General features: G+C 37.7%; 1 protein-coding gene across 15 annotated transcripts in view; it reads left to right on the forward strand.

Annotated features, from left to right (window-relative positions):
- Positions 1–18547, forward strand: part of MGA (MAX dimerization protein MGA) — a 144650-nt gene extending 126103 nt beyond the window's left edge. For 10 of the 15 annotated variants that reach the window (XM_055537441.1, XM_055537440.1, XM_055537447.1 and 7 more), the window contains 8 exons: positions 73–1589; positions 4844–4974; positions 7799–7850; positions 9810–10016; positions 11386–11497; positions 11777–12010; positions 12976–13152; positions 14255–18547. In XM_055537441.1, coding sequence (XP_055393416.1) covers positions 73–1589; positions 4844–4974; positions 7799–7850; positions 9810–10016; positions 11386–11497; positions 11777–12010; positions 12976–13152; positions 14255–15531 — 3707 coding nt within the window. In that variant the 3' untranslated portion in view covers positions 15532–18547. The remainder of the gene's footprint in view (positions 1–72; positions 1590–4843; positions 4975–7798; positions 7851–9809; positions 10017–11385; positions 11498–11776; positions 12011–12975; positions 13153–14254) is intronic. The other 5 variants (XM_055537443.1, XM_055537445.1, XM_055537453.1 and 2 more) reach the window with 3 other exon arrangements.
- The last annotated feature ends 1644 nt before the right edge of the window (positions 18548–20191 follow it).

Consider the following 20191-nt stretch of genomic DNA (forward strand, 5'->3'; position numbering starts at 1 on the left):
AAAAAATACGTACTTTGAAAGCCTTTGATGTGGGCAGTGGTGATTTAAAATGCTTTTTTTTTTACTCACCAGGGTCTGTGATGGGAATCCGTTTACCCACTCCTTCCAAACCGTCAGAGACTCCACCTTCTTCGGCTTCGCCCTCTGCTTTCTCCGTTGTGAATCCTGTAATTCAGGCTGTTGGGTCTTCTCCAGCAATGAATGTTATCACTCAGGCACCATCATTGCTTTCTTCTGGACCTAATTTTGTGTCTCAGTCTGGTACATTGACTCTGAGGATTTCCCCTCCTGAACCACAAAGTTTCACAAGTAAAACAGCCTGTGAAACCAAAATAACCTATAGTTCAGGAGGGCAGCCTGTTGGTACAGCCAGTCTTATTCCTCTCCAGTCTGGTAGTTTTGCCTTGTTGCAGTTCCCAGGACAAAAGCCTGTTCCCAGCTCCATTCTTCAACATGTTGCTTCACTTCAGATGAAAAGAGAATCTCAGAATACAGACCAGAAAGATGAAACAAGCTTTTTAAAAAGAGAGCAAGAAACCAAGAAGGTTCTGCAGTCAGGAGAAGCTGTAGAGCCTGAGACTAATATAATAAAACAAAACTCAGGAGCTGCTGTCTCAGAAGAAACTCTGAATGATTCCTTGGAAGATGGGGGTGATCATTTAGATGAAGAATCCCTTATAGAAGAAGGGCCTACAGCTGTTAAACCTTCTGAGCATGTCTATAGCACTGGCTCACACGCAGGTGAAGACTATAAAGATGTTGAGGAAGAATATGGGATTAGGAACCATAACAGTTCCAAAGAAAAACTGACTGTTATAGAAGTTAAGACCATTTCTGGAAGAGCCAGTAACATGACAGTCCAAAGTGTGAATAATGTGCAGCTTAAAAAATTTGGTGATGTGAAAGTGGAACAGCAGAAAGGCTTAGACAATCCAGAGGAAAAATCAAATGAATTTCCAATTATCTCTAAAGAAGAAAGCCAAGTTGAATTTTCAGGCAGTAGAGTTGCGGAGCAGCAATCTAATCCAAAGCCAGAGGCCAAGGAGAAGGAATGTGGAGAGTCTCTGGACTTGAAGGACAGCATTAAGGAGAGGTGGAGAAAACACTTAAAGGGCCCTTTGGCCCAGAAATATGTTAGAACTTCACAAGAAGGCAAGAATGAGACAAATGAGCAATTAATTAAAGAAACAAAAACTTGTAAGGAAAATTCAGATGTGTTTCAACAAGAACACAGTATCTCTGATTTACTTGGAAAAAGTGGAACTACTGAGAATGCCAGAATTTTAAAAACTGAATGTGATTCTTGGAGTAGGATTTCTAGTCCTACAACCTTCTCCATTGTCCCTAGGAGAGCTGCCAAAGGGAGCAAAGGGGATGGACATTTTCAAGGTCACTTACTGCTCTCAGGAGAACAGATAAAACCAAAGCAAGAGAAGACGGGTGGCAGAAGCAGTACTGACTTCACTGTTTTGGAGTTGGAAGAGGAAGACGAAGAAGATGAGAATGAGAAAACCGATGATTCTATTGATGAGATTGTGGATGTTGTTTCTGACTACCAGAGTGAGGAGGTTGATGATGTAGAAAAGGTGGTGAGCCCATTTTTGTTGTGACTGAAACCTCAAGAATTTAAATGATTCATTAGAGACAATAGCTTTTCCAGAAGATAACTAAGACCTGATACATTCAATTGGATGCCTAGGTTTAAATCATGATTAAATGACTTTGTAGTTTTTAGGCTGTGTCAGTCAGGTAACATTTATTGAGCTTATATTGTGTTTTGAGACTTCTCTGATATTATACAGGAAGGCTGGTTTAAGCCTTGGGGGAATAGATGCTTTGAGAGTCCCTATCAAATTAGGTTTTTTGTTTATTTTTTTAAAAAGTCCTAAAATCACTACTCCCATTTGATCTCAGTTTTTTTTCACATTTTTTATGCAAAGTTATTGTAGCTTATCTGGTAGATATATATAAGAAACAGGGAATGGGTGGCCTTAGAACTGGAAGACAATTTGTCTATCAGCATTTGTAGAGATGTTTTTTGTTTTGGAGAGAAATGAAAAACATCATTTAATATTTTATTATCATCCTGCCTAAAGTTGCTTTCTAACCATCTCCTAAAGTTAAATAATTAGTGTCTAGAATTTGTACTCTAACCTCTGGTCATCTTCCTTTGTAATTTGACCTTTATAATTTATTTTTATTTTTTTATTTTGCCGAAGCCATTTTTATAGACTTCTGTGTAGAGTTGTGTTTGCTGAGCTAAGTAATTGAGCATCAGTATGATATAGGGCAGGAATTGGGCAAACTTTTTTGTAAAGGGCCAGTTTGTAGATATTATAGACTTTGCAGGCTAGATGACTTGCTTTTGCAGCTACTCAGTTGCTGCTGTAGAGGGAAAGCAGCCATAAACAGTAGTAAGTGAATGAGTGTGGCTGTGTTCCAGTAAAAACCTCAGTTACAAAAACAAATGGGGGGCTGTGGTGTGCTGTCCCCTTCCCCTGATGTAAAACATAAGGAGGTTATAGCCATCTGCCTGTGGGGTGTCTTGAAATCGAAATTGAGATAATACGGCCGTTTGCAATGATTGTCTTGCATGGCAGTTTTAGAATTTCACTCCTTTTGAGATTCATTTGTTCTCTGTGTTACCTGGTCCTCCTCCGTTAATGCCTAACTGTCTTAGGCAGATAAAATATAGCAAAAAGGTTTATATTTTAAAATTCTAAAATGTCTACGTTTTGAAATGTTTCTATGTCATTATTTCTGAACCTCACTTGTCTCATTTGTAAATGAGATGGATAATTCTATATGCATTTGCCTTGCATTCTATGTATAACCTTATCCTTTTGGAGGACTTACATCTGTAGGTAGTTTGCCAATCTTGTTGCAGTTTTTGCAGTCTCATTATAAGTCAGCCTAGGTAAGCATCAGACCAAAAACAGTCCAGCTTTATTTTAATCAAAATTTTTTTCTATTATGGTTTATTACAGGATATTGAATATAGTTCCATGTGCCATACAGTAGGATTTTGTTGTTTATCCATTCTATATATAATAGTTTGCATCCAGTCCATCCTTTACTCAATACTTCTCCCCCTTGGCAACCACAAGTCAAAAACAGTCCTGCTTTAAAATCAGTGAAAACAAACAAAAAAATCAGTGAAAACTATTGCTATCAGTAGAACTGACTTAATGGAACCTTTAGAGTGTCTTAGTCATACAGAGTGGCATTGCTTGAACTTCCAAATAGGAAATCTGACAGGTACACTGGCCATTTTAAAGTAAGGGCATTCAAATTTAAATTCTACATTGTATTTATGTATATGTTTGACACCTATGATAGCTTTATGCCTGTATTAAGCATTGTATTGGAATAGTGTAAGGAAAGTTGTGAATAACCTTTTTAATTTAAATCTTCCCCAATTAAGTTAATTGGATATTATTTACAAAGCCTCTAATTAAAGCCATGTAATTACATATTCGTCAGTTTAAATATTATAAAGCATCTGCCTACATTAGTATTCAAACTTTTGGGCTTCTGTTGGTTTAGATTCCCAAAGTTAACTTTAATATGCATTGATTAATACACAATATTTAGATGATGATTAAATTGGGGATCATAAATGATGACTTGAGTCATTTATGTCTGGTTAGCCATAGGGAGCCTGTAATTTGGGAGTAAGTAATTTTTCCGGTGAGATTAAAATAGAGCTAGTAAAAAAAAAATAAATAAAATAGAGCTAGTAAAGTGATAGGGATGCTTCATTTTGAGTGTGCTTCGTTGGTACAGTACAGTTACAGATGACATATTCTGTGTTTAGTTTCTGGCATAATAAACACTGTTTTTAAAGGTGGACTTAGAAATTCTATCTGCATAGCCCATAATCCATATAGTTTATATGCATGCTAAGTTACTTCAGTTGTGTCTGATTCTTAGTGACCCTATGGACCATAGCCCACCAGGCTTCTCTGTCCGTGGGATTTTCCAGGCAAGAATACTAGAGTGGGTTGCCGTCCCCTCCTCCAGGGGATCTTCCCAACCCAGGGATTGAACCCATATCTCTTACATCTCCTGCATTGGCAGATGAGCTCTTTTGCCACTAGTGCTACCTGAGAAGCCCCTCTTATAGTCCTCTGTTGTGAGTTTCTTTGGTAGGTGCTCAATAAATGCTTACCGATTGACTCATCTTTTGGTATAATAAGCAGTACAGCAAGCCTGGGCTTCTTTTGGTATCTGAAATTCTTCAAAAGCTCTCATTCTGTGGGATTGAGATTCTTAGAAGATTGGGCTATATTCTGTTTGCATATCTGCCTTGAATGTGTTTTTGTGGGTGTTTAATATGGGGTTAACCATGAAGCACTGTTACACTAGAACTTGAGTTTTTTGCTTTCTACCTTCTCCCTCACCACGTTTTATTTGATTGCTATTTAATCTTTAGATTTATGCAGCTTTAGTATATCTGAACTTGAATTTGTCCACTTGCAGTAATATTGAAGCATCAGCACAGCCCTTTGGAGGCTCTGTCTCTTTAGTCTGATCTTTGTTGGGTTGTCAAAAAAGTTTGTTCAGGTTTTTCTATACCATCTTGTGGAGAAACCTGAACGAACTTTTTGGCCAACTCAGTGTATCTGTGATTTATAATGTAGTTCTTGGTTGTTAGCCCTAACCATATGCTGTCTTTATGACTTAATTCCATTTTAAGATTAACAGGTTTAGGGTTATCAGTACTCATGGTTTAAGATCAATGTTTGGCACTGGTTGGCTTTATAAGGGAAACAATCAGTTGAAAAATTTAGGTGTGCTTGCTTCCCAATGCTTTATTTACTGTTGGACTGGTGTATTTCAGAATAACTGTATAGAATACATTGAGGATGATGAAGAACAAGTGGACATTGAGACTGTAGAAGAGCTCCCTGAGGAAATTAAAATCGCCCACATGAAGAGCACAGCTGTCCATACAGAGATTTTGAAACAGCCGTAAGTCTTATTTTTCTTTGGATTGTTATTTCTTGTTGTATTGTGACCATAAACAAAACTGAATGTTCTAGTCAAGAGTTCTGGGTAATTGACATAGTTCCTTTATTTCTCTAGCTTTTTATCTTATTAGTAGATGAGGAAAGGAGCTGAAATTCAGAGGTAATTAACTTCCTTGTTATTGCTAGGAAACAGTATATAAATGTGAATAACATGCTTTCTGAGCCTGATACCTTGGCATTAAAATACTAGTTTGGCTAGTTTGTAGCTATTTAACCTTGGGCAAGTGTGTAATCTTTCTAACTCTTAGATTCTTTACCTGTGAAATGAGGAAAATGCCCTTTTTTAAGGCATTAAATCATATAATATATGAAATAACTAGTATAACTGACACAGTGGATTACTCAATAAAGTTCTTTATCTTTTAAGAATACGGTTGTAAATTCTAAATGTGGTTACTTTGCTAGTTGAACGGGTGAAGTACAGTTAGAAAAATTTTTCTTCCTGTTCAGCTGATGAGATGAAAACAGAGAGAATGATAAGATGACTTAGGAAAAAAATGTTATGCCTTAGTAAACCTTATATTGATTAAGAATTGGGGTATGAGAGAAAGAAGGTAAGAGTTATTTTGTGCCAGACATTGTGCTTTTCAAGCTATTATATCATCAGCTACCTAAAGTAGCAATGAGTTGAGAAAGAGTAATTCTTCACTCCTAGTGAGAAAGTCTAAGGTAGGGATATGGTGGTATTTTTCTTCACTCCAGGGCTATTTGGAGGGTCCTTCAATTACCTGGATTCCCAGTTAGTGCTAATGGTAAAGAACCTGCCTGCCAGTGCAAGCGACACAGGTTCAGTCCCTTGGGTGGAAAGATCCCCTGGAGTAAGAAATTGCACCCCACTCTAGTATTCTTGCCTGAAGAAAACCATGGCTAGAGGAGCCTGGCAGGCCACAGCCCGTGGGGTTGCAAAGAGCTGAACATGACTGAGCACACACAAAACACCTCAGTTGCCTGTTGGTTATGATTGAAAGAATTTAAATCTCTTAAAAACTTAATTAGACTTAAATTCAGTAATATTGCAGGATGTAAGTTCAGTATACTAAAATTGAGTTCTAAAACAATAGCAATAAACAAAAAAAAATTAAAAATACAAAAAAGCTGTTTGGGATTTTTGATAGAATCAATAACATTTTATAAAAGTCTTACACAACTTTTTGATAGAAGTTGTGTAAGACTTTTATAAAATGTTATTGAAAGACATTGAAAAAATGAAAAAACAAACAAACAAACATTGATGAAGATTTCAATAAACAGATTCCATCTTTATGGACTGGAATAATAAAGGGCCAGGAATAATTAACAGTTAAAGAGCACAAACTGTAAAGGAACAGATTGTTAAAAATTTCTGTCAGTAAAAAGGCGATTTCAGACTGTAAGGAAAATATTTGCAATATGTGTTAGAGGATTAGTATCAAGGATATAAAATAATTCTTACAAGTCAGTAAGAAAACGGTGATCCATGGGCTTCCCTACTGGTAAAAATCTGCCTGCCAATGCCGGCAACATGGGTTTGATTCCTAATCCAGGAAGATCCCTCATGCCTTGGAGCAACTAAGTCCATGGGCTACTGCTATCAAGCCTGTGCTCTAGAGTGCAGGAGGTACAACTGCTGAGCCCATGTACTGCAAGTATTGGAGCCCGTGCTCTAGAGCCTGTGTTCCACAAGAGAAGCCACTGCAGTGAGAAGCCTGCAAACCACACAACTAGAGTAGCCCCTGCTCACTGCAACTAGAGAAAAGCGTGTGCAGCAATGAAGACCCAGCACAGCCAAAAAGAAATATATAAGATTAAGTAAATTTTAAAGAAAAAGGAAAGAAAAGTATGAGCCAATAGAAAGGTAAGTAATGGATATCATGGGCAATTCACAGAAGAGGAAACCTGGACTGCCAATAAACATACACAAATTTGTTCCCCCCTCACAAGTAATTAAGGGAAATAAAGATTAAACCATAATGACTTTACAAATTTATACCCAGAAGTTTGGCATAAATTGAGATTTCTGAAATAATGTTGTCTAGTTGTGGAACAATGGGAACATACTACAGGTGGGGTGGGGGTATGAGTTATTATTACCTCTTTGGGGAGCAGTGCGATGTGACTACAGTTGAAGATGTGCATGCATTTCTTCTATCCATCAGTTCCACTCCTAGATATAGATTCTAGAAGGGTTCACGCACATGTAGAAGGGGTCATGTGTGGGGTTGTCCATTCCAGCATTTGCCGTTGTGAACATTTGGATGCAATGTAAATAATTACTAACATACTAAAAAAATAAAATTTAGAGAAGTTATACTTTGGAATACTATATAGCAGTTAAAATGATCAAACTACAAGTATTAACATATCTCATATGTAATGTTGAATGAAATCAGTTGAAGAAAGATACACATTACATATGTTTAAAATGCTACACAATATTTTCTTTTTCAAGATGAATCAGTACATTCCTAGTAAAACTATATGAGAAGGAAGGAAGGCGGATATTTTATTTCTTAGGCTGAATGACAGATACCTGGATGTTGATTATGTATTTTGTTTGTACAGTTTTACGTCTTTGAAATATTTCACAATTGAAAAATGTAATTTGAAGTTTTAGGGTTTTTTTGGGAGAATTTGAGAAAAAAGGATATTGTTGAATAAATCATATTGTCACAAACGGGAATATGGGAAAAGAAGCCAGTCACAGTTTAGACAATTAGGGGTGGTTTGAAATAGGTCTTAGATTATTGAATTTTGATAAGACTTTGGAAAATACTGTCTTTATTTAGGTGCTGTACGCCTGTATCTGCAGATGAAAAAGCTACTGAAAGGAGTCGAAAGGTATTTACAGTATATTTAATGATAATTGCTCATTTAATAAAATTTATAACATTTGTCCTTACAGGTAAAACAACATTAGTTACATTAATTATGACTTTTTTCAGGGCTGCTTTTACCAATGAGTTAATATAATCAGCTCCCCTCCCCTCTTAATGAAATTACACTACTACTGTTTTTTTTTTCCTAATTATCCCCACCCCCGCCCCACCTAGTTGATAGAATAATTTAGAGGAATTAAAATGGGCATGGAATTTGTGAAACTTGATTTGTTTATTTGAAAACTAATTGTATAATGTAATGATGTGATGTGAAATAGGCTAGCATTCTTTCTTATCTAGACTCCTGATTTTTTCCAGTGACCTAAAAAATTACTTGTTATCTGAAATAATGGCTGGCAATTCAGGGAGCAATGAGATTATAAATTTTCTTTGTTTTCTTAATATATTGTGTAGGATATCATGGTACCATGATTAAGCAAGATTTTCTCTTTATCCTTACTTAACACTGTGGAGGAATTAATTTCAATTTTGAAAAATGTATAAGTACAAATTACAGATTGGGAGATAAAAGAGGGAAGAAGAAATGAAAGGATATAAGTACTGATACCCTCGTTTTACAGAGACACTGTCTATTGTGGATGAAATGAGAAATGGAGATAGAATTATATTCTAGTTGCAAAGGGATCAATAGAAGAACTAAATGATTTATCTGTATTAGGAAGATGGGATGGTGAGATACAAGAGAGTAGTGAACTGAATTCTTTTCTGCATCAGATCAGATCAGATCAGTCGCTCAGTCGTGTCCGACTCTCTGCGACCCCATGAATCGCAGCACGCCAGGCCTCCCTGTCCATCACTAACTCCCGGAGTTCACTCAAACTCAAGTCCATCGAGTCGGTGATGCCATCCAGCCATCTCATCCTCTGTTGTCCCCTTCTTTTCCTGCCCCCAATCCCTCCCAGCATCAGTCTTTTCCAATGAGTCAACTCTTTGCATGAGGTGGCCAAAGTACTGGAGTTTCAGCTTTAGCATCATTCCTTCCAAAGAACACCCAGGACTGATCTTTAGAATGGACTGGTTGGATCTCCTTGCAGTCCAAGGGACTCTAGGGACTCTTTTCTGCATAGCAGGAAGTAAATAGTTAAAAATACTGTTTTAACTTAGGATATAGACTTAAGAAGCAGAAAAAGCAACTCAAAGAATAAAAGTTGTTGTTTCTGAGGATCCAGGTATAGGTGCAAGGCACAGTTGCTTTTCATTATAAGCTCTTTACATTTTTGTATTTTAAACCCGGTATGCATCTAACTATTTCTTTAAATGATTTAAAAATAGAATTAGAATAAATAAGAGAGAAAGGAAGCCTAAGGCATCCTGAGAGTTAAGGAAGACTTTCCTGAAAAATGCAAAGGTTTGCATTTAATTGTGAAGTCATAAAGGAGGGTGGAAAGGGATAGGTGCAGGCAACAACCTGTGTAATGACAGGGAGGTGTGGGATTATAGAGTGCTTAGGAAATTTACAGCACTTTGGAATGGTTGGAGACAACAGTGATTTAGGAAGAGTGGCAGTTGATCCTTTCCCAAATTGTAAAGGGTCTTTACAGTATTTAAGAAAACATTTTAAACTTGTTTTCCACTAGTCAAGTTTTTCATGTAATTTGTGTCATAAAAATAACTCTCAATAATAAATTATACACATAAGCTTTTTTAGAGTCCCTCTCTCAATCCCTCATTTGAAAACTGCTGATATTTGAGCTGAGAAGTGATATCACATTAGCATGTTTTAGAATTTACACTGTTGATTTGGAGAAAAGATAGACTGGTAGTAAGAGGACCAACTGAGAGGCTATTAAAATACTCTAGGCAGAAGATGGTTGGTGTCTGATATAGAACAGTCCCATTGGTGTGGTGGAAAGCGAGTAGATGTGAAAGATACTTAGGAGGCAATCTTTTGTTTGGATAGGCTGCACAAGTTCCTCTAAAGCTAAAACCTGATTATTGGAGTGAAAAACTACAGAAAGAAGCAGAAGCTTTTGCATATTATCGCCGGACACACACTGCCAATGAGCGCCGTCGCCGTGGTGAAATGAGAGATCTCTTTGAGAAGTTGAAGATCACATTGGGGTTACTTCATTCTTCCAAGGTTTCCAAAAGTCTCATTCTTACTAGGGTAAGTCTGTGTAAATGACAGACAAATAAGAGCTTGACTAAAAGAATCTTCTTTAGATACATAAAAGGAAAAGGAAGAAAATTGAAATAGAACTTGTGTTTATCATTTGAATGTGGACTAGTGAGTGTCCAATAAATCCCTTTGGAAGAAAATCCTCATGTTCAATCAGAGTTGCTTTTCATTGAAAGTCAGATTCTGAACCAGCAGAGTTAATTATTCATTTTTAAAATAAAGTTAGAAACTGATAAACTCTATTTACAACAATTTCTGTAAACTATTGTTTTCCATAGCACTTAGAAAAGTTTGTTATGGTGAAAGACACAAGACAACTACTATTTTGACATACTTCTTAATGGTTGACAGTCACTTTAAAGGAAACTGTAGTATTCAAGCTAGCAGAAGTTTTAATTTTGCATGTAGAATAATAGCTAAGGTAATTTTGTTTCAATTGCTTATAATTAAAGGTTGGAAGTGTATAAGGCAAGCATTTTATCCCTCTAGAACAAGGTGGTTTCAACCAGATATTGCTTAGAGTAGGAGTTGATTTTAAAGTTGATTATTAAAATCTAAGCAGAGTAAAATGTTTTCTATCTCCTTGCAGTAGTGAAAATACCACTCAGTGGTGCTCTTCGTAAATAATCACTTTCCCTAGAAGTAGAAGCCAGAAAAGCCTCCTTTTTGGAATTGACTTTTTTTTTCCACTTGTATACTTTATTATTTAAATTTTTATTAGAGTATAGTTGATTTACAATGTTGTGTTAGTACGTTAGTTAGCTGTGTTAGTGAACCAGTTACACACATACATTGTTGTTGTTTAGTCCCTAAGTTGTTTCTGACTCTTTGCAACCCCATGGACTATAGCTCGCCAGGCTCCTCTGTCCGTGGGATTTCCCAGGCAAGAATACTGGAGTGGGTTGCCATCTCCTTCTCAAGGGGAACTTCCCGACCCACAGATCCAACCTGTGTCTCCTGCATTGGCAGACAGATTCTTTACCACTGAGCCACCAGGGAGGCCCATACATATATATATAGGTACCTCCACTCTATTTTAGATTCTTTTCCTGTACAGGCTGTTACAGAGTATTGAATAGGGTTGCCTGTGCTATAAATAGTAGGTTCTTATTAGTTATCTGTTTTATATATAGTAGCACGTATATGTCATTCCCAGTCTTCCAGTTTATTATACCTCCTACCTGTTTCCCCAGTGGTAACCATAAGTTTGTAAAACAGTAAAAATGGTTTTAAATGACATTATAAAGTTCTCTAAAATATTAGATTTAAAAGTTTTTATTAAAGAAATTTGTGTAGACCTTACCTGTTTTTCAGAAAAAGAAAATTGATGGACATGATATTACTATTTCTCTTCTAGGCATTCAGTGAAATTCAGGGACTAACAGATCAGGCAGACAAGTTGATAGGACAGAAGAATCTCCTGACTCGCAAACGGAATATTTTGATACGGAAAGTATCTTCACTTTCAGGTGAGATAATGGTGAATGATCTCTGGTAAAGGCCATAAATACAGCTTTAGTAAGGAAAATACTTAGCTAAGATCTTTCAAATACTACTTCATTTGAGTCTTGGTTCCCAGAATTACCTTCAGAATTGTCTTTTGACTGGGTGGGACATTTTTTTTTTCAATTATAATCACTCTTGACTGCCATAGTTTTGGGGGATATAGTTACATCAACTGGACTCTATTTCTCATTATTATGTGGGGTCTTATAGAGAGTGACAGTTTATTCCCTCTCAACCTATAGGTAAGACAGAAGAAGTGGTCCTGAAGAAGCTAGAGTATATTTATGCAAAACAACAAGCAGTAGAGGCACAAAAGAGAAAAAAGAAGATGGGATCAGATGAGTTTGACGTGTCTCCCAGAACTAGCAAACAGCAGGAAGGAGCTTCTGCATCATCTGTAGATCTCGGACAGATGTTTATAAATAACAGGAAGGGGAAGCCTTTGATTCTTTCCAGAAAAAAAGACCAGGCCACAGGTAGGAGGGACATTTCTTTGCTTTCCTTGATGCAGATGAACATTTAGTTTAGTTTAAAGAACTGAACATCTTGGCCATAATTTTAGTTTTAATTAGATGAAAGATGAGTTGTATTAAAAGCAGAATATTAACTACATTATATTTCATTTTCTAGCTTTACACACTCAAGCAGATCCTAATAAGTTATCCGTCATGGTAACATATAAGACTAATTTCTGGTAGGAGTTTATTTTTGTTAACCAGGCTCTTTTTAATCAGATTGCGGTCTGTCAATGAATTGCTATACAGGAACAAAGTAAATTGGTTTTGATTTCTTACTCTGTCCTATATAATTTTGAAGGTGAGGCTGTGTTGACTTTACATTACTTGTTTATATCCTCTGAAAATGGTATATCCTTTTCTACTCTTTTACTCTTTGGATAGCCAAGTGTAGGAACCAAGGAAATCTGGTTTGTTATATCAGCTAAGAAGGTGGTGATGGATACTAAAATATGAGTTAGTTTTCACATTGCACATTCAAGTGATGTTATTGGTACATAAGTAAGGACTTTAATGACCATTTAGTCCAGTCACCTTATTTTACAGATGGAAAAACTGAGGTCTAAAAACTTGAAGTAATTTCTTAGAGGTTTATAGGAAAGCAAACCTAGGGATAAAATAGTGTGTACCTTCATCCTGCTTCACCAGCAAGACCATCAGAAGCATTCCATTGAAAAAGTGGTTCCGTAGCTCTGTTCCTCAGCAAAAATAAAATTCTGTCCCTTAAGAGAATCAGTGGATAGGTAACCATTACTGAAAAAGCGTTCAAAAAGTCAATTGCAAGTTGAGGTTCCCCAACAAATTTGAAATGTCTTGCTTTTTAAGTCAGAGTGTGGTTTTAGGCATGTCTCCTACAATTGCTAGGCTGTACACTAACATTAATTGAAGGTCTTTTATCCTTAACTAATTTCTGATCTTCTTTACAGAAAATACCTCACCCTCTAATACTCCACACACCTCTGCCAACGTTGTGATGACTCCACAAGGGCAATTGCTCACCTTGAAAGGTCCCCTATTCTCAGGACCAGTGGTTACTGTTTCTCCTGCTCTCTTAGAAGGAGATCTGAAACCTCAAGTTGCCAGTAGTGCTGTGGCTCAATCAGGTATTGTCTTAAGTGTTGTCTTCAATGGGTGGTGTAAGAGTTATCTCTGGTATCTCAAAGTGATAGAGAAAGCCTAAGCCTTTGAATGTGTTCTATAGTAATAAAGAGCCATTGTATTCAAGTCTGTATGAGAGGGTTCTCTTTTTAGAACATGTTTGGCTCTGTCTGTGGTATTGATTGGTCTTTTTTTTACCTGGGGATGGGAACTATTTTGTGAGCTCTCCTAATTTCTAATTGTGTGCTAAGTTGCTTCAGTTGTGTCCAACTCTTTGTGACCCTATGAACTGTAGCCCTCCAGGCTCCTCTGTCCATGGGATTCTCCAGGCAAGAATACTGAAGTGGGTTGCCATGCCCTCCTCCAGGGGATCTTTCCTACCCAGGGATCAAATCCTCCTCTCTTATGTCTCCTGCATTGGCAGGAGGGTTCTTCACCCCTAGTGCCACCTGGGAAGCCCAATTTCTAATTAGGGAAAGAATTTAAAAGATGTGAAAGTAAAAGGAATGTGAGGAGTCATTATTATAGTTTTGGTGTTGATAAATATGTATCAGTTTTGTCTTGTACTCAAAGATGGTGCACTCCTACATTACCAACCTGATAAAGTTGGAACACTCTCTCTTTTGGCAGTGAGGAGTTGAGTTGAAAAGGAAATTTTACTTTGATGATTTAGGTTTTACAAACCTAAATTTCTGTTAAGGTAAAAGGGTATCCTTACCAATACTAATACTGCTAAACCCAGTCTGGAGGAGTCATCTTCCTAGAGTGCTGCCTTTAGGGCTTCATCTTTCTGTCAGAGTAGCAATTATTGGGTGAACAGAATCAAGATGCATGTCTGCCTCAGGATAAAAAAATAAACTTGGGGAGCATTTATATTAAAAAATTAAATAGAACTTTTATTAATGATGGAATATCAGTGTGTCTTTTGGTTAAATTTTACCTATTTTCTTGTTAGGCTAACTCAGTAATTTGAAAAACTAGTATTTCCTTTCATCTTCTTGCTAAAAGTAGATGGTGAAAATTTAACTCCTTTGAGATGGTTATTGGGTATGAATGGGAGAGAGTGCTTACCACTATAGATAAATGAGTTTTTTTTTTCTTCCCTAGAAAATGACGACTTATTTATGATGCCAAGAATTGTTAATGTGACATCATTGGCAACAGAGGGAGGTTTGGTAGATACGAGTGGCAGCAAATACCCCCATGAAGTTCCTGATGGCAAGCCACCTGACCACCTGAAAAACACTGTCAGGAGTGAGGATAACTCCTGTGAAGATTTGGGTAGAATCTCTTCCAGAGGCAACCATAGAGATGTCAGAATGACACTGGGTACAGCACAGGTTTATCTGTCACATAAAGATTCTGGTTTTCCACAAATAGTTGATGTTTCCAGTATGCAAGAAGCACAAGAATTCTTACCCAAAAAGATTTCTGGTGATACCAGAGGGAGTCAGCATAAATGGAAAGAGAGTGAATCAAGACAGGAGAGACTGAAGACAAAGGAGTCTCCATTTCATAAATTAAAGATGAAAGATCTCAAAGACTCAAGCATAGAGATGGAATTGAGAAAGGTAGCATCAGCTATAGAGGAAGCAGCATTGGATCCCAGTGAACTGCTAACTAGTATGGAAGATGAGGATGATACTGATGAGACACTAACATCTCTGCTCAATGAGATTGCCTTTCTTAATCAGCAGTTAAATGATGACTCTGTTAGCCTGGCTGAACTGCCTAGCTCTCTGGATACAGAGTTCCCAGGGGATGCTCGCCGGGCTTTCATCAGTAAGCTTCCTCCTGGGAACAGAGCGACTTTCCAGGTTGGCCACTTGGGAACTGGTTTGAAGGAATTGCCTGATGTGCAAGGGGAGAGTGACTCTGTCAGCCCCCTCCTCTTGCACTTGGAAGATGATGACTTTTCTGAGAATGAAAAACAACTTGCAGAACCAGCCTCTGAACCAGATGTGCTTAAGATTGTCATTGACTCTGAGATAAAGGACCCCCTCGTTTCCCAGAGGAAAGTGGGGGATGAAGCGAAGAGTGCTTCTGGCGTCCCTGCCGAGCCTGAAAGTGTGTCCTCACCCCCTGTCCTACACATGAAGGGTGGCCTAGAGAACAGCAGCACAGACACCTTGTGGAGGCCCATGCCAAAGTTGGCACCTCTCGGTTTAAAAGTAGCTAATCCTTCCAGTGATACAGAGGGTCAGAGTCTCAAGGTGATGCCTTGTTTGGCACCTGTAGCTGCCAAAGTTGGGTCAGTTGGACACAAAATGAACTTAACAGGGAATGATCAGGAATGCCGGGAGAGCAAGGTGATGCCTACATTGGCACCTGTTGTGGCCAAACTGGGCAACACTGGGGCCTCGCCAAGTTCTGCAGGGAAATGAACTTAGTTGTTCTCAGGCAGAAGCCAGGCTGTGAGGGGGAACCTCCTTTCTCTGCAGGCACCTGTTTGTGTCATGGAATTGTGATCCTTGACTTTGAAATGTGGTGAATGATGGTAGAGAAAGGGGGTAGGGTGCTGACGTCCATATAAGAAATTAACTACTATGAAATTCTGATCATGTTAAAATGTGTTACCTCACTTGTGGTGCTGGGTCTCCTCATCCTCTCCAAGAAGATGCGATCCATTACTGAACACGAGGTGCCCGTCTTACCCAAGGAATTTGTAACAAGACTAGGTCCATAATGGTTCCTAGTTCTTCCCTCCCAGAGTAAAAGCTGCTTGAGACTTAGGAGTTGCTGTGGACTGAACCTTAGTTGATAGCTGTTGTTTTAAGTCTGAAGTCCAAGGAATGTGATGCACTTGTGCAAAGGGATCCAGAAGAGGTAGCTTTTAGTTGGTGTTTCAGAATAGGGGGAGAGAGGATGGGTACCATGGAATACCAAAGTGAAGGACTTAGTATCATTCAACAAAATTTTCTCTTCTTTCATATCCTAAGTAGCTTCCATTCCCTCACCTTTTCAATCAGAATTATAAATCTAAGCCTTCTGGTAAAGTAGGAATGCTTTTAAAAAAGCTTTTATTACTAAGGTAATCATTTTGAGATTTAAAAATTAACTAGTTCTCCCTTACTGTGTTTGGGTGTTGAGAAGACCATTTCACGGTACCAAGGATTTCTACCTTGAATATGTTTTTTGGAGGTAGACATACAGGGAGCCCTTCCCCTTTTCACAAATCACATCACTCAAAAGACATGTAAAATGATAAGCATTCCCTCCCCATACCAGAGATAGTGGCCAAAAAAATTAAACAAACAAAAAAAAACTGTGGGGCTGGGTATTTCACAAGTCAAACCAGCCTCCTGGTGCTTGGAGGTTTCATTCACTGTTACCTGCACAGGATGTAAAGAAAAGAAAAGTCACAGTAGGCACTCTTTACCAGGGAAATAAGGCAGTATTTGAATCACAAGATATATTTTTTATTATCTGCTACCATGGCTTCAATGATCTGTAGAGCTTTTTCACTCATGAGCTGTCAGGATATGAAGGTCTGACAGCCTGTAAAGATAAAAAGATATTTATATTTTTGTATAGTTGTTTTCATAGATTTCTCAAAGGCTGAAGTTTTCAACCTAGAAGATGAGATTTGTATTGAGTATAGAAATGATGTTTCCTATCTAGTTTGTAAATAATCATGGTGCACTTGAGGGGTCTCTTGGAAACTCCTGGGGGCAAGAATCACTATTCTGAAAATGTATAGACTGGGATTTAGCTGCTGCATTTTGCCTTTCTTAAATAATTATATTTTGGAATGTAACCCCTGTTCTGTCTTCATTGACAGGATTTGCTTGTGTTGTGAAACAATAACACAAGAGCTTCCAGTGCCTGGGCTGTGCCTAGGCAGTGCTGTTTCTTCTACATCCCCTGCCTTCTTTATCCCAAACCCCACTCAGCATATCTTCAGAACTAGGTTGTGAAACCAACTTTGGAATGGTCCTAGCCAGTGAATTATTACCTCCGTGGTTGGTTCCCTTTCTAGTAACTCGGGTAATAAACAGATTGAAAAGGGTGGGAAAGTTTCCTCTGCGAATTGCACTGGGAACACATTCTTTGTTGGGTTTTTTTATGCTACTTGCCTTTCTTGACCTCCTCATCAGCCTCCAGCCTTCCCACCTCTAAAGGTTACTGAAGGAGCTTCAAGTAGGTGATGAGTGCCCCTCAGCTTCTCATTATCCCTCCCACTTCTCTTTACCCAGGAGATTTCATTCAATGCCTTAGCCAAGGAATCCAGCACCTGTCTTCCCTGCTAATAACTGTCCTTGGAGATGCTAGTAGTTTAATCCAGGTATAGCAGTTTCCCATTATTTCTTTGCTTGTCTTGTCCTCGTGTTCCCTCCTGACTTTCCAAGGCTCTTAAAGCTTTTGAGGGTCAGCCAAGGAGCAGGCAAGTGAGCGAGTAATCCTCAGGAAAAGAAGGACCATTCTGCTTCTGAACACTGTTCGGTTTTTTAGAAGAAAATAGACAAATAGGTAGTATTCATTTCTTGATGGGAAGATATTTGACTGTTTATGGAAGATGCCAGAGATAGAAATGAGAGATGATCCAGTGTGTTCAAGGAAGGCTGCAGATGTCATTATAAACACCCCCCCCCCCCCCCCACCCAATGGTGTTTGCAAGACCTCTTAGAACTAGGGAGTTGTTAGGGCTAATTTGAGGAGGGCTCAGTCTTAAGAACAATCCTACAGTCTTGATAGAAATCTAAAAATCTCCAAAAACTCCAACCCTTTAAACCTTACCCCAGGAGAAACTGATCTATGAAAATTCATGTGTGACTATGAAAGATGTAGTTGAGTGAGGAGTTGAGGAATTGGGAGGATAGTGAGCTCTCACCCTAACTATAAGAAGCATGATCTCAGTAGACCAATAATTCGCCTTTTTATACATCTGTAAATAAATGGAATGTTTTTAAGAATATAATTATGTCAGATTTAGCTTTTTCTTTTATATATTAAATATATATCTTTCTTTTTCTGCTTTTGAAAAATGACTATTTTTTTAGAACCTAAGAACAGAAGAAGTTTGGTCAGTGGGAGAATGTATAAACTTGAAATAAATCAGTCACAATAATTAAAGCAGGACTTGGTGTTGCTAGGTTTGTGCTGAGTTGTAATAGAGAATTCTGATGCTCTGAGACATCTGGGAGGGGTCACTGAAGGAGTTTAATCACAGGAATTCCTTACTGTTTTCAAAGTTTCTGACATGCCATTTGGGGGACGTTTTTTGTATTCTATCTTTGCAGCATGTTTTACATGGAGAATTTGAAATTTCATACAACTTGATGGCAAGTATTTGTCTCAAGAAGTCATTCTACAGTGAAGAATGGCTAGCCTCCTAGTACCAGTGTGTGCAGGGTGTAACATACCTGTTACCCATAGTCTTAGTGGCTAAGGACAATAGATGTTCTTAAAGCAAGCTATAGGTTAACTAGTGTCACAGTTTACAAAAAATTTTTATTAAAGGAGTCCTTTAGACATTAAACTACTCTAAGGTCACTAACAGATCAAGTCCAGTTATATAAACTTCATACATATCACTGTGTGTAATGTTTTTTCCCCAGAATTATTATGAGATACTAAACAACAGGCCTTTCTATAACAAGTTTGAAACTGTTTTGAACACGGAAGAAAGGCAGACAATCCATATATTATTTAGAGCAGGGTTTAGTAGTATAGATAGTTTTTTCCCCCTGATTATACTAGTTGAGATATTGGAATGATATCAGGTGAATTGAGAGGTAAATGCACTTTGAAGATAGTCTGAAAAATGATGACCCTTATTCCTCACACTCAGATTAAAACAAAACAAAAAACAATGCACAGAGGCACAAAGTAGGCACATTTTCAGATACTTTTGTAGAGAATGATTGATAACCAAGAATCAGAATAGATTTATTGCACAGAATTGTTGATTTTTAAGAAAATAATAAGGGCATCAGTACTTCATGTTGTGTTATCGCTAATGAAATTTTCCATGAACATGAATTGCTGGATGCAGGGAAAATTAAAGCTGAGGTATATAGACTTACTGCCATTTGGAGAAAAAGTAAAATGCCTTTTTGAAATTAAGTTAGAGGGAAATAATTTGATATATACAACTTTTGAACTGAGGCATAATTGTAGCGTATTGTAGCATATGACTGAACTGCTCTACAAAGATATGCTAAGTGCTGATTAAAAGGGGTGGAAGTGTGTGGAGGGTGAGAAGGCTAAACCGTGGGATGAGTTGAAATTTTGAGACAAATCTAAACTCTACTAAATTCTGTCATTGTAAACTATGCTGTTAGATTTTGTTAAATAAGAAAGCAGTCTTGGAAGCATTGTTTTCAGATCCATCCTGTTTCCAACTGCAAACATTGGTCTCAGCTGTCCCCCAGTGCCTTGCATGTAAAGGTGCTCAATAAATATTTGAATTGATGAGCAACTGTTTAGCCTGTTAGTTTTCTAGGATCTTATAATTGCACCTATTTGTATATTAAGCCTAGGGTAAATTAAAAAATCTGATCTAATTATGGTCTCGAAAACAGACAATTGTATACACCTTTCCTAGACATGTGGAATTTTAGAATCTGACAACCATGTATACATATTGAGGACATAGACAAGTGAATAAAACATGAAATAGCATATGAACAATGAAATATATGTGTAAGGGTCAGCTGCATTTTGGAGGGTGGGATAGCAATTACTTGAAGAAAAGGGAATAATGAGTCTATTCACTTTGGACCTGGGATGATTATTTTCTGAGCCTACAAGCCTATTTCCCAAATTGGTACTTAAAATTCTACATGATACATATCCTAGATAGTAAGGTAGGACTCAATTGTGAAGAATTAAAAATACGTGATGTTGATCCTAGACTGGAAGTATTCAGATTCTAGACTTAAGTTCTCAGTTGGTTTTTGCCAGATCATCTTAGACAATGAAAGCAAAGTTAGTTTCTGTAACTTCAGCTTCAGATGGGAGTAATTTGGGGAACATTTTTTCTGAAGAGGATAAACCAAGTAGCTTTGGGTAGGAAATGACCAATGACTTTCCTGGCCATGA

The sequence above is a fragment of the Bubalus kerabau genome, chromosome 10 (genome assembly GCF_029407905.1).
Source record: "Bubalus kerabau isolate K-KA32 ecotype Philippines breed swamp buffalo chromosome 10, PCC_UOA_SB_1v2, whole genome shotgun sequence".
Taxonomy (NCBI): Eukaryota; Metazoa; Chordata; class Mammalia; order Artiodactyla; family Bovidae; genus Bubalus; species Bubalus kerabau.